The sequence below is a fragment of the Poecilia mexicana genome, unplaced genomic scaffold (genome assembly GCF_051168715.1).
Source record: "Poecilia mexicana isolate PSO_F unplaced genomic scaffold, ASM5116871v1 scaffold_21, whole genome shotgun sequence".
Taxonomy (NCBI): Eukaryota; Metazoa; Chordata; class Actinopteri; order Cyprinodontiformes; family Poeciliidae; genus Poecilia; species Poecilia mexicana.
In genome coordinates this window covers 24,069,719-24,084,648 of record NW_028263390.1, presented here as the reverse complement: position 1 = coordinate 24,084,648, position 14,930 = coordinate 24,069,719, and the positions used below count along the sequence as shown (strand labels likewise).

The 14,930-nt window shown below is 38.7% G+C and overlaps 1 protein-coding gene across 1 annotated transcript in view; it reads left to right on the top strand.

Moving 5' to 3' along the window:
- The window catches only part of epha7 (eph receptor A7), a 168,202-nt gene extending 158,773 nt beyond the window's left edge, over window positions 1-9,429 (top strand). Inside the window, exons 15-17 of the mRNA XM_088001716.1 lie at window positions 9-202; window positions 842-997; window positions 5,067-9,429. Of these exons, the coding sequence (XP_087857842.1) occupies window positions 9-202; window positions 842-997; window positions 5,067-5,181 (465 nt within the window). The 3' untranslated portion in view covers window positions 5,182-9,429. The remainder of the gene's footprint in view (window positions 1-8; window positions 203-841; window positions 998-5,066) is intronic.
- The last annotated feature ends 5,501 nt before the right edge of the window (window positions 9,430-14,930 follow it).

Below are 14,930 nucleotides of genomic sequence, written 5' to 3'. Positions count from 1 at the left end.
CTCCTAAGGTCATAAAGGCAATAGATGAAGGCTACCGACTCCCAGCGCCCATGGACTGCCCTCCAGGCTTGCACCAGCTAATGCTGGACTGCTGGCAGAAAGACAGAGCCGAGCGTCCAAAGTTTGATCAGATTGTTGGCATCTTAGATAAAATGATCCGCAACCCTAACACCTTGAAAACCCCAGTGGGCACATGTACAAGGTAAGGAAATAGAACCTTAAATAACTCATTTTAAAGGTGATCCCCTGCAATAAAGAATTTCTACTTTTATTTCAGTCATTAATAGATGATCTAAAGTGTCCCATGGATGATTTAGCCTCTCTTGTTCAAAGACAGAAAATAATTCCAGGAGAATCGATTGGAATAGCAGCTTCTATATGGCTTTATGGTCAATAAGAGGGCCTTTAAATCAATCTCTGTAATGAGTTCCTAGTACTTTGGAGAGCAGTGGGAGTGCCAGCCCTCACTCCAACATTTGTCAGATGAATTCTATTTGCAATCAGACCACACTTTGCTAAGGTGAAATTAGAGGTTACAACTGGTTAAAAAGCCTTTTATTATATGGATACTGCAGGAGATGTATTCCCCAATCTATTTTAAATTGAAATGATATTGATAAAAATCTTTTTCTAAAGTAGAAGCTGACATTGTTCATCTACTTATGAGTTTTATTTGGATCAAAGCCTCGATGCAACACATTTTTTCCCTGCTTTTCCCAATTTACCGCCCTGCTGGATGCCGTTGGTTGCTGCTTTGTTTCACCTCCTGCTTGATTATGATGTCAGCGGAACACTTCCTTTCCACATTAGACATAAATGTCTCTCTGTGCTCATCTTGCAGACCAATTAGCCCCCTCTTAGATCAGAGCACACCAGACTTCACCACTTTTCGCTCAGTAGGAGAGTGGCTGGAAGCCATCAAGATGGAGCGATACAGAGACAACTTCACTGCAGCCGGCTACAGTTCCTTGGAGTCTGTAGCCAGGATGTCAATAGAGTAAGTAGATATGAAGCATCGTGGAAAGGCATTAAAATACTTCACTATTTTTAATCTCCATATATATAGTGAGAATTTCAATTAAACTACTTAACTACTTAACTATAAAAGCCTAGAAGAAATTATAAATCAATTAAACTCAAGTTTCTGCTGTCTTGATATCATCCCCACAACTTTCCTGAAGAAAGTCCTGTCTGTCATTGTGTCTGATCTGATTCATATTGTAAACTCAAGTGTTCAAACCACTGACAAAAAAGAACAATCTGGAGAAATCACTACATCAGAATTACAGGCTGATCTCCAACCTCCCATTCATTTGAAAAACATATTGAAAAAGCTGTTTCAACAGTTGAATATCTTCCTAACTATAACCAACTACTTTAATGTCTGTCAGTCTGGTTTCCATGGTTACCATAGTACTGAGATTGCCCTGGTCAAAGTGTTCAGTGACATCCATATGAATATGGACTGTGAAACGACTGGAGAGTTGGGTAGGCCTCTCTGGTCTAGTACTCAGCTGGTTCCAATCTGAGAAATTCTGCCATAAATTAGAAAGTCTCATGATTGGGGTGGGAGTTGTGGGTTTTTTTGTTTGTTTTTTATTCCACTGTACAAAAAAGATCCTGTAGCAGTCATTACCATGGGTGATTGAAATACAGAGACACATGGAAATGAAGAAACAAACATGCAAATAGCTGAAATCAAAATGGGTCACAATGTAAAGTGTGACATCATCATGATCTAAAGCTTCTCTCATACATTCAGCTATGTATATTGACATGGCTGAAAACATTATACAGGTCAAAACATGTTGTATAGTTAGAAATTATTTAGTTTATCAATAATGCATCAGGCTTATGATCGTCCTTATGTTGAATAATGCATTAGTGCTGGTATGGAGGGTTTGAAATTTAGTGTGCCACAGAGTCACAAGAAAGTCTTTTTTGCCATGACAGATGCCTTTTTCCTAATTCCTGATGATCTCATGACCATATTGGGATGAAAGTACATCCCTCTACACATTGTGTATAAGTGCCCCCTAGTGATCAAAAAATTATTACCTAATTAATCAGAGAAAAGGTTGGACTGCCATGTGGTTAACAATACTTCAAGCATTTAGAATAATGAGGTTAGGCCTGTCACCATCACTTTGCTGGGCGAGATATTGTCCCATAAATGATTGGGATGAAACATAATATTATTAATTAATACAATGTTAATGGCATAATAATGCAGATATGCCCTCTCAAAGATCAATACTAATGTCTAAAGGTAAGGTAATTTTATTTATATAGCACATTTTCAGCAACAAGGCAATTCAAAGTGCTAAAGATCATTTAACACTAGAACTAGAAGACATTTTAATTATTCAAAATAAATAAACCAAAAACAAATATAATTGATTAAGAAGTCTTTGTAAACAAACCTGACCTTCAAAATATATTAATCATTGGACTCAGACAGGAAAAACAGGCAATACTGCCAGTTAGGACTTTTGTGAAAAAAGTGTGAACTTACTACTTTTCACTGGGTGTGAAATGTTTACAGCAGTTTTTGAAATGGTGGTTTTACAATGAGATGAAAGGGTAGCATCTCTTTAATAATTAAGCAAATTGTCTTAAGTGCAAAAGGAGTTTTAGTGAGCACAATTTTGTGATGTCCTTTTTGTAATTTTTGTCTAGTAAACAAGTGAGTTTGGACTGTCACTCAGACAGAATTGTAGTGTTTCTGTTTTTTATTTTTGAAACTTAAATCAGATGACTACATTTTAGACACTTGAAACATGAGACAGAAACATGTTTAGTTGCTATTGTTTTACAACAAATTCAACGTACCCGCTACACACTTTAAGTGGTTGACCACAGCCATTCAGTCTGAATTCAAAGTGGTCACAGACTGCAGCTGTCATGTTCAGCGTTTTCTCCAGCGTTTCCCTGGGTTGCTCCTCCCCTCAGGCATTCATGCTATGCTGTGTGGTAGCAGGCAGGTAACTGATGCCAGAGCTTAGTTGTCCTTGACGCACAAGGAGAGGCAAGCCACAGTGGCAGACCAAAGTCATCACGACCCACGGTGAAGCCAACAACACATGTGACGCAATAGTGACTACCGTCGCAAACGCTAAAATTTTTTTTAACTTTATTTTCTTCATTTCATTTCTCATGAACAAATTTCTTCGGTCGATAGCAAGAAAAGCACAAGCGATTGTCGCCTCATCGCACAAGTTCCAGAGCCGCATCACCTCATGTGTTGAGCCCGTTATGCTTTTTCTGCAAGGTGAAGATATTTTTCATCCAGTCTCTTTGGTAGAAAATGAGAGATGTGACAAAAACAAACATGCAAGTGGAACACATCAACCTCATTTTAATTTATCATGCAAAAAATTGATTTATTGCAACAGTCCTAAATTAGGTGAACAAATCAAGCATCTGCATAGAATGGCATTAGATTAAGTTGTGTTATTAGTGAGTCAGTACTGCAAAGCATGAATTCAGTCTATCAACCAAATGTTCCAGGATTGTTCCAAAGGCATTTTTGATGTGCTTTTTGGATATGCTGCAGATGTATCATGTATCATGCTAAACATTTTGATGGAAACAGAAGAAAGATATTTGATAGAACATGATAGCATAAAAATGTCAGTAGATAAAAATGACTTCCTAAAAATAAGTTGCAGAGAATGCCACTGTTATGCTGTCTGTTTTATTACCAGAGCTTTTGTAATAACAGGTCTTATTCAGATTTTCACATGCTTGACTTTGTTAATGTTATTTTTTCCATTTTCACAATGCAGAGTTTATATGCTCAACACGAGTTCTGCATGTTTTGGTTCCATCCAGAGGAGCTGAGCTCATTTTTCAACAACAGCTTCATTCACATCTCTTTTATCAGCATGGATTTATACATCCACAGAAACTGTTATTTCCCTGCCTGCTAGTTTGCTCTGCTTATTAGTTTAACTCAAAAATGAGCTCTAACCTCATATGCTACAAAGAACTACTGTCTTTTAAAAACAATTCATCTAAAGCCTTCTCTCATTTTAGGGCTAAAAGAATACAGCAAAAATTCCCTTCTATACACGAGGCGGTTCACTGACTCCTTCCGTTACGCTTTTGTCTTGTATCATTTATCAAAAGCTGTCTTCATAAGCATGCAAACACTGGATTGCCCATGTATATCTATTTTTAGAGCCTAAATCAGGTCACTCCATTAATGCCATTGCTTTTCCCAACAAAAGACAGAAGAACTTGTTTCTGCCGTTGGTTTGATCAGATGAGCCCTCAGATAAAATATATACCTATAGTGGGGAAAAGTTTTGAACAGGCCTGTCAATAATAAGCAATAAATCAATTACCTGATAAATTAAAATGAGCTCAATTTGCATGATTTATCTCTTTTTCTCCTTTTGAAGGGCGATTTTGTTTACAGAGACTTCATAATTTATTTTTTTGTTGTTTTTGTTATTTTATTTTTTTATTTTGGCTATTTCAATTGTCTTCCAGTTCCAGTGTTAGATGTTCATTCGAAACTAACTTTTATTGATCTTTGAGAACGTGTTCTTGCATTGTTGTGCCATAACCATTATGTTTCTTGCAAATTGTCTCTAAACAACAATATTATGTCTTATTGCAACAACTTCAGGGAAAATGTATCGTCCAGCAAACTTTTACAACATTTCCTGTATAGTACAAGGTCCTGATAGAGCCCTTTGTTTTCACCCATCATAAGATGTTTCTGTGTGATATATCTTTACAATGAGAAACTAATTTAAACTAAACTAACTGGTTTTAACTGGCAGTGCTTACTTCATAAATGGTGATGGATTTAACTTTCTATGTCCTGTTTCTTCATGAATATCTGCTCAGTGTGTAATTGTACTTCGTCATACATAATGTATGGACTGTTTGGTTTTCATGAATTCTTTCCAGTTTCTGGTGGAAATTTTGTCAGTAGTTGACATGCTGAGAACTTATTTTCTCAGCTGTGTATAATGTAAAAATCTGTTCATTGAAAAGAGACTTGAGTCTATAACAGGCTCCATTTGTACAGTGATGGATGTGTTGTCTTGCAGGGATGTGATGAGCTTAGGAATCACACTAGTGGGCCACCAGAAAAAGATCATGAGCAGCATACAGACTATGAGAGCCCAGATGCTGCACCTTCATGGTACAGGAGTCCAGGTGTGACACGCTGCGACGGGACGCCTCTGTCAGGGTAAAAACACTAAGGCAGGACTAATCTGGAGCAGCGCCTGGTCAAAGTACACGGATATCTGCTGTGTCTGACTCCTCCTACTGCGTCTGGAGGGAAATCATTCCTTTGTTCCTCGGCGAAGGAATGAGGTCCGTTTCTTCAAAGGGCACTAAAGAGAGGAAAGGGCAAGAAGCAGCGACAAAAATCAACTACCTGTATGAGATGACTTGTTTTTCTTTCTTATTTGTAGACGCGCTTAAGAACTCAACTACATATCAAGGGGCGAGTCAGAAATGAGTTTTATTACCTTAATGATGGAATTAAGCGCACACCATAGATGTGAATTTCCTTTACAAAGCAAACGAAAATTGCTTTGGTTCCTTTTTCTACAGTCTTTATTTTCTGTGTGCTTGCCACAAGGAAATACTGTGGCATCCACAGGACTTGTTTTCCTCCTTGTCCTTGGATGTGACAACAGGGTAACTCTTATCCAGATGCCGACAGAGCTTTGCGTTGCAGATTTCAAGGTACTGTTTGTGCTGAGTCGTGCAGGACTGAGCTGGTTGCAGTTTTTGTCTTTTCTTTAACTTGTTTTTAACATCCTTATTGCATCCCAACATGCTTGTTTGCAGCCCAGGAAATGGGGTATGTCGCAATCTTCAGACTTTTGAATAAGTTTGCACAATAATGGCAAACTTTTCCTCTAGTCACATGGTTTTTATATCAGAGTAGCAATATCTATTAGTCAGAATTCACAACAGGACACAAAGTCTTAGAACTTATGAAAATCTGCGAGCACAGTTCAAAGATTGTATTCAATTTGCAGCCACTCTGTAGTTCTGCTATCATTCTGCCTAAAATCTTGCACATAGTTTGTTCCTGCAAATTGGATGGTGTTTAAGGTTGGATCTCGTAACAGAGGAGATGTCATACTGCCTTAAAACATATTTAGATTTAGTATTTACAATGCTTTAGGTACTTTAATGGCGATGCTATCTGTGGCTCCTTTAGAAGTTTTTGTCATTTTTTTTTTCTTGTGGTGTGATGTCTTCTTATCTGTGACTAGATCTGGTGTGCACAAACTCAGACTATTACCAGGAATGACAGATTCAGTCGTGAAGAGATTGACTAAAAGAGCAATAATTACCAGGGAGAAGCAGTCTTCAACAGAGATCCTTTATGGTGCTATGTATGAAAATCATGTGTGTGCTACTGTGTGCTGACAAACCCTTTGGAAAGATTCTGTCGCCCCCAGAAAGGAGAAGGAATGTACCTCTATGACCTAAAATGCTTTGGAGCGCGCTCAGAAACGTGCCATGCCAAGTCATCAAATGAAATAGTCATGTTGTGTTTTGCCTTTATGATATGGTAAACATTTGATGAAAATCTAACACAGCATGGAAATGTCAAGCTGAGTTGTCGCAAAGATGAAAGTGGCACCATTTGAAACTCTAAAAAGGTGCAAATTAGCCATGCTAACATCATCCTCCAACACATTGCACCACCCAGAAATCAAAGAGATCCTTCGGGGTTGGCGTCTGAAAAAAACCCGGGACCAAAGGATGGAGTCTTCGTCAGACACAGGCCTTGCTGGTAAATCCTTCCGTCCTGGCTCCGCGGGCAGCTGCGCAGCTCCTCTTGTTTATTTATGCGTCTCCGCCGCTCTTCCCTCACAGGCGTGGATGTGACGGAACATGCATTGAAATATTCTCCTCTTTTTTTCTGTGTGACTTTGTGTGGAAAACAGAGCAGAAGCAGAGGCATGTGGGGGGTGAACGATGTGTTTTAAGGCTGATCAACCTCTTTGGTGCCATCTGTCGCTACTTCAAAAACGAAAAAACGTTTTCTTGTTAACTGAATGTGACTTATTGCAATTTTCTTTGATATAAAGATGTATTTATTCAGCTGTCATAATATGGGGGGTTGGGTCACTGACAACAATCATTGTAATTTATTTCACTGCTGCCATAACCTCCTAATATTGTATTAATATATTCCTGAATGTTTCACCTCCAGGACATAGAGAAACCAGATTTTTAGTGAAACAGAAGCTTGAGTCTTATCCAAGCTCTGTGGCATTTCTGTGCTTCATTCACATCTTTCTGATGCAAGAAAATGGGAGATAGACCCAGTCACTAAAAACAAGAGATGGAAAAAATGGTTTGCAGCATGATCACTGCTATCTTTCTCATTGAGCATTTTAAGATCAACTGACATGAAAGAATCAAATTTCCATGTACCGTAAATTCCGGACTAAAACAAAAAGGAAAAAAGGGTTTCACATTTAGCCCCCACTCATCTGACATGAGTTATTTACACACAAAGGTTTTTGGATTTTTTTTTTTTTTTTTTTTTTTTTTTTTTTTTACTTTTAATGAATTATCTACCAGTAATACAAGCAGGTAAATGCTTTTTCCCAAACGTGCATGTGATATGACCATTGAGTGCTATCTTCATCTTCCTCTTGTACATTAAAGCCACTAAAGTTGTCTTCTTCAGTGACATTCTCACACAAATTTCCTCAGTCTCTCTTTGTTGTCACTCTCAATGTCACTTTCATCTTAAGGCAAATTTGCTATTGACCTTGTGCTGTCCTCTTCATCACGCAGCAGTCCAGCCTTTCCAAACACGCTAACTAAGAATTTGCTGCTGAAGATGGAGTCTGGCCCTTTGTGTTTTGTGCACTCCGGTTTAATGGTAAAAGTAATACGCAGCAGTAGCAGCCACTGCATGCAAATTGAACAAATAGATACAATGTAATGCAACAAAAAACATTCAGATTCAATCTCCTTAAATTCTTTGGATGTTTTTCAAGGCAGTGGATGTTCTTACTGTTTCATTTAGGCTGATGCTTTCCGTCAGGTGATTAGTTTCTGATCTTTGAAATTAGCTGATTGTCATTTTTAACACAATACTTTGTTTTCATTTGTATTAAAAGCTGATTTTGTGTGAAAGTTCTTTTTTATGCAAACACATTTGACTAACTGAATAAACTGACCCAGTTTATTTTTAAATGAACATGGAATGAGATATGCATCTGATTCTTTTTTTTAAAATTATTATTATTTATTTTTTGCTTCAAGATAGACAGCAGTAGCCGACTTATAGTAGGTTTTATTCACTGTGGGCTTCACCATTGGTGAAGAGACACCAGGAATTAGCCCTGACCAGAACTCCTTGTCACACATCCCCTTCTTTCATCTATACAGCAGAACTCAGCAGTTGGGTTTCGGCCAGGCCTTTGAATTGAATACAGCATGAAGTCATTCAGTCAGCACAAAACTCCCTAGTTTACAGACGGCTCCCCCTTTCTCTCACCCAGCTCTTTACTTCATGGTGTGATTTTCTAACCTGACTCTAAGATGCCTCACTCCCATTTTTTTCTGGGCTTGGGAGGCAGCAGTTGAAGCCAAATTGAGATTACTGCCAGGTTACAATTGATTCAGCGAACGAATCACCTGCAACTTTCACAAACCAGTTTCTGATTATTTTTATTGGCATATGTAATTCAGGTCACTTAGCTCTGGATAAGAAGGTTTTGATGTGAAAAAGGTTATTTCAGCAGTTTGTGTTTTTTTAAGTATAATGTACAAAAAGACAAAAAAGAGCTGAGACTCACAGGTAATGGAGTAGTGGTTGAAATCAGAAATGACAGAGTATAAAGTTATTTTTCAAATCAAGATGTCAAGCAGCTGGACATTACCTTTTTGGGGAGGAAGTGGATAATTCCAAAGACAGCCACACTGTCGATTGTGTCAGAAAGAGCAGAGCTCTGAGGGGATCTTTGACTACGTTTGAACTGTAAAACTTGTACATTTTATTTATATTGTTTGTTTTTTACGGCTATTCCTTAGTAGAGAGCTCTGATTACATGGAAAATGCACTATATTTTTGTATATCACAGATGAATTATTGTCATCCACAAGATTTCAGTTGAAGATATTTTGTTTTCCATTTAGGACCAAAGACAGTTGATAGGATGTTCATTTTGAATCTAGACTTTGTTTTCATGTTGCCTTCAGTTTCTTGTACAGTGATGCAAATTTTTGATTTAATATTTATTTTTTTGTGATGAAAGCATTGAGAATATTCACTGGTCAAAAAGTATTTTCCCTAACAGCGGAAATGTGAGATGATTTAAATTAGATAATTTCTTTTACATAGACAATTCTTTTTGCTTTGTAATCTTTGTAATAGACTGTACATATATTTTTGGAAATATAATACAATCTCTACAGAAATGCCTTGTGTCCTTTGTGATTCATTTATAAATATGTAATTAGATGGTTTTGTGTTTATTTTCTTTCGTCTTCTCTTTTTTCTTATTGAACCATAATATCAAATGTTTTTTTTCTTATATTTTAATCATTTCAGAAGTTCTATGATCCTGGGGATTTCCCAGGGCATTCTGTACCCCACCATTCAGCAAACCTCACCCGCTTTTATGTGGACCAGAATGCCTTCTGGAGGGTCCAGTCAGGCCTTACAGAGGGAGAGAACTGAGAGGCCGGAGCTCCTGCCCCTTTTGTCCTCGATGACCCAAGTGCCCTTTTTTGAGTTTTTGTCTTATTTAATCTGTGCATCAGGAGGCCTGCTTGTGACCCTCAACAAGAATATTTAGCTAAAAATAACAACTTTGCAAAATAAATGAGTCTGGCTGCCCTCAGTCTAATAATGACTGAACTGACTCTCAGTGCCTCAGCCTCCATGTTGTTAGCACTCTGGGCTTTATTCTATCATTCTGCCCCAGTGCTGGACTAAATTCCCAGTCACTGCAACGCACCTCAAAGCCCTGGTATCACCTGCTCATTGTCTGCTCTTTGCTTCATCTTAACCTAACGTTACTACCAGGCAAATTTGTACCGCTGCTGATGGGATCTGGGCTGGAAGTGAGCATCCAGCAGAGAGATGCGCAGCTCTTCATGCAGGGCTGTGTCACGGTAATATGGGGCCTTAGGCAGAATCTGATAGAGACCCCGGTCCCCCTTTCCTACTAAAACCATGAGCATCACTTACATTATTTAAAAATAGATTTAGTAAAGTCTGAGATTGGGCCCACGTTAATTGGCCGAGCCTAAAATCACTCACTGATTATTGGATATTTACTGTGATTCTATTCTACAACTTCTTCTTGTATGACAGTGCGGCATTTTCTCCATGGTTACTAAAGATTATGAAGTACAGCATATGAACCTTATTCTTCTTACCTTGTAAAAAGTCTTGGCTGCACTTCTGGAGGGCTGCCTGCCCTTAAGGTTAACGACTGTAATCCATGATCGTCTTCTTTGCTAATGAAAAAAAATGACAAGCATGGTTTGTATCCTTGTTTGCTGATCAGCACCCCATGGCCAATTTTACCATAAAATCAACTGAATAAAAGTGACTTTAGGATACTGTCTGTTTTTCCTCAAACTTTCAGGAGCCAATTGGTTGTTTTGATGTCCATCATGTGGACCCCTTTCCGAAAAGAGTCTGTTATTTTGGGGGATCGGGGGGGGGGGCGGGGTGGGGGATTGTACTGAACTGTTGAATTGTCTTTTCTAAAACCTGTAAAACATTTGTACCTGCTTACTTGATGAGACAGTAAGATCTCTTCTGGCCATCCTACAAACTCCCTCCTTTTAAATCAGCCATAAACGTCAGTTCCTCAGCAGAGATTGAAAGGATTTCATTCGATCACATATTTAAGCAGTCCCAGTATTTTTTGTGGGGTGTCCATTAGTGGCTCTATGCTGCTTCCAAGTCTGCTCAGCTGTCTATGTGAAGCCAAGGCTCAGGTTTCACGAGATTTTGTTTTTTCATTAACTGCACAATCTGTCCCAGCTTTAGTGTTTTCATTTGGAGAACAAGGTTTTTAAAATGGAGTAAAGTAGCGATATCTCAATCTTCATATCTTCATCTAAAGATGAATTTGTAATTTTAGCATTTCATTGAAGCTCTGTCTTCCTCATACATGATTCACTTTCTTCACCAGGTTGCCCCTTCTCATGGTTTCTTCTGTTAGAAAACTTCAGGAGTTATTCACAGATTATGGTGCAGCTTTTGTGTTGATAAAAATTTAAAAATTACCAATGTTATTTAAAATACTAAGGAGAAAGGCAGAGGGGAGGACCCATAACAGCAAAACATAAGAAATTGAACTTTGAGTGCCATCTTTAAAAATAATTTTGAAAAGCAGAACATAATTTATTTCTAAAGTGTATTTATATGAAAGGCACAATATAAAGTTGATTTTGGCCAGCATGAAATTAAAAATGGTCATTTTTTTCTCCTACAAAGAGACATCCAAAGAGCGATGAGCTGAAAGCTGGGTATGTTGCAGCAGTTTGGCAGCTGAAAGCCCTGAACGCAACATGCAGACGGGGGAAGCATCTGAATGTCACGTCCTTGAGAAAAAATAAATAAATCTCAGTCAATATTTGGCAGAAGATGTGAGTGAAGTGTGTGAACCCTCAACTGATCTATTGTTCGCTGAAGCCTCTGATCTGAACTTCAGTGGCAACACATCCAAAAAGGTGATGGATCCAATCTTCAAATTCCAATTATGAACATAAAATATGAATAGAATGGAGAGCATTTTTTTGTAATGTTATTTTTCTGCATAATCTTCATGCCCCACACAATGCAGCAAACATCCATCTGTGTGTTGAGCACCATCAGTGGTGGACTGGCCTCCTCAGGGTTTCGGAAGCACAGTGAAATCATCCTGACAGAGATTTGAAAAAAAGCTGCTCATTTCCACACAATGGGACGTCTCGACAGCTACAGCTAAATTACAGCATAATCAACATGTTCGTTTGTTTCAATGATTACATTTATTTATAGAAATGTCAAACTCCTGAGAATTATGTCCATTTATTTTACAGTAGATGCACCCAGTGGAGGGACTTTCTAAATGAATTACTGTGGCATGGCGTGGAGGGAATCAGCCTGTGGTTCTGCTGAGCTTTAATGGAAACAATGCTTGAAAGGTTTCAGCACTGTTAACTCTGGTGTCTCTCATCTTCCTCATGGCAACAACCCTCACTTTATCTAAGGGCTTTGGGTGAAGAAAGCCTAGTGATACCACAGCTATTAAACCAGGTAGAAGGACTTTTGGCAGTGTGACTAGGTACCATGTCCTGCTGGAAAATGAAATTTTCTTCATAAAGCTTGTCAGCAGAAAGGCATGAAATGAACATTTCCTGATAAATGTCTGTGCTGAGTTTAAACTTGATAAAGCCCAGTGGACCAACACCAGCAGGTGACATGACACTACAGATCATCACTGAATGGCCTCAAGTAAAGATTTTGTGCTTCTCCACTCTTCCATCAGACTCAAGACCTCCTTCTTCTTAGACCTACTAAGATATTTCTGACATTGCCTTTTTTCCAGAGTGGTTTACTTCAGGAAAGGTGACCGTTGCAGGCAGGTCCTTGATATGTCTGTTTGTGGCTTCTTGTAGTACACAGATTGGTTCAAGGTCCCTTCAAGGCTTTGTCTTTCTTGTTGTTTGTGTATGTGTTTCTGCTATGTATCTTCTTTCCAATAGATTTTCCATTAGTATCTAGGAATACAGGCTGCACAGGGGTGCAGTTGGTGTGGGATCTCTCCAGGTATTTGCTTCCTCCCAAGGTTCAAAAGCATGACTGTTAGATCTTTGGTGTCTCCAAGGGTGCATCCAGGGTCGCAACTACATATTATTCAGGTGGATGCAAAAACATAAATCGGCCCCCCCTCCCCCCCAGGAAGGTATGTATAGGTGAAGGAGCGTAGAAAACATACGCTCGCTCTTATCCTCCCCCCCCCGAGACGAAGACACGTGAAAGGTAAAACTCGCTACATTTACCCCGTTATGTGCGCGAGGTGAAGGAGCATAAGGGCGCGCTGAAGTGTATGCAAAGACATCATCGGGGCGCCACCCCCTCCAGATGGGGTTTTGACGCCCCCTCTGGTGCAGCGCCCCTATGCTTGCATGCGCTGCATACACACTTTTTGCGCCACTGGGTGCATCCACACCAGCTCTGATTAGTTCACTTTAATCAAACTCTAGTCTATTTGTCTAGAAACTCCATTTCACTTGGGGAAGTGTGAATGTCTAATCAAAATCTGATGCAGACCAAAAACATAAACACTGGTCTGCATAAAATCGTAGGTTTTGGTTTGGTGGAAATTAACTCTGGTGCAATTCGAATGAATATGTGAATGCAAGCAAACCACAGACCGCTCCAAAAACAGGAACTTGATGATGGTGCAAGGCATTCTGGGCAAAACAACTAAAATAAACACAAACGTCTAGCAGTAGGAATGTCTTGTCGTCTTTAGCCAAAGTCAAAAGAGAAATCGTACAACCGCAAAAATCTGAAGCCACTCCATTTTGGTTTACATTCCGTGAAGAAGGAAGTAAGTTGCGCTCAGTGTCTCCTTCAGAGGTTTTTGTGTCATTTCCTTCTATGGTTTGTGGTGCAGTGCCACCACAGACGAGGAGGGGAACTGGTTTTTCATTCAGTGAGAATGAGAACGAGAACAGCTGAAAATGATACAAATGTTGCAATTTTGGTTCCCAATTGAACTGAGACTACTGGACCATCAGTGTGGAAACATCCTTAATTGCTCTTAACGTTGTGGGCATAAATGTGTGTGTCTTCATGATTTTTGAACACGATTGTGTTTCCTGCACTGGTGAAGCACAGGCTGTACCCCACCAGGTCAGTCCATAAAACTATAATACAGTCCTAATATAACTGCATTGTGTTAAAAAAATTCTTATTGGTCTTTTGGAATAGTCCATCTCATTTCTTAGGAAACAGAACTGCAGGTTTGAGTTAGCCTTTATCATCAATATAAAAACTTGGAATGTACCTCCTGGTGTGGAACAATCTATGTATCACTTTTGAATGAAAAGACTGAAATCAGTTCACTTCATTATACTCTAGTTTACTGAGATTTGCCTTTATTAATGTAGACTTTACAGACTTTTAAACTATTATCAATTGAGAAACTGTTTACAAATATGAGCACTGGAGAAGGAATTATTACATGACTGAACATCTCCATCTGATCTGTACATCAGCAATCTTTGCTTATCTTGAACTGAAAGAAATTTCTAGTATAAACTATAATAGAGAAGCTCAGTGGTAATGTCTATGTTACAGAACCTTTCCTTTCCTGCTGCTGAGTGTCGGCACTTTTCCTGAGAGCTGTAAAGATGGCAAGCATCAACATTGTTTTTCTGTATTACCTAATTCCACATGACTTGGCTGATTTTATGCTCAAGGCATTTTGAAGAAAACTTGTTGAAGCCCATCATCAGAGAGCAGAAAGTATTATGCATGGAAGGCCATTTGAGTTAAATGCTGCCTTTGAGGGATGAACACCTGGATTTCTTGGAATGCTGCAGAAAGACACTCAAATGGAGTCACATTAATCATGAATATTTTTGGAATATTCTGAGCAAAATACATATAAATCATTGACAGATGAGGATTAGCTCCATGTCTTCACTTCTCCTCTCTCACACTGCTGATTATTATTTATGTCTAACATCCCCTCCAAAATTATTAGGAATATTAAAAAAACCATGAGAATGTATTGAAGTCGTTCAGAACTCGACTAAATGTGATTTTCTTCAGGCAGATCTATGACATGTAATTAAATCTGTTTGTAGCTTTTATGATCTAATCTCAATAAAATGAGAAACAGCTCTGATATTTGTTTATCTGTCACCTGGCAACCTGTTGAAGAAATTATTTTGATGTTTCT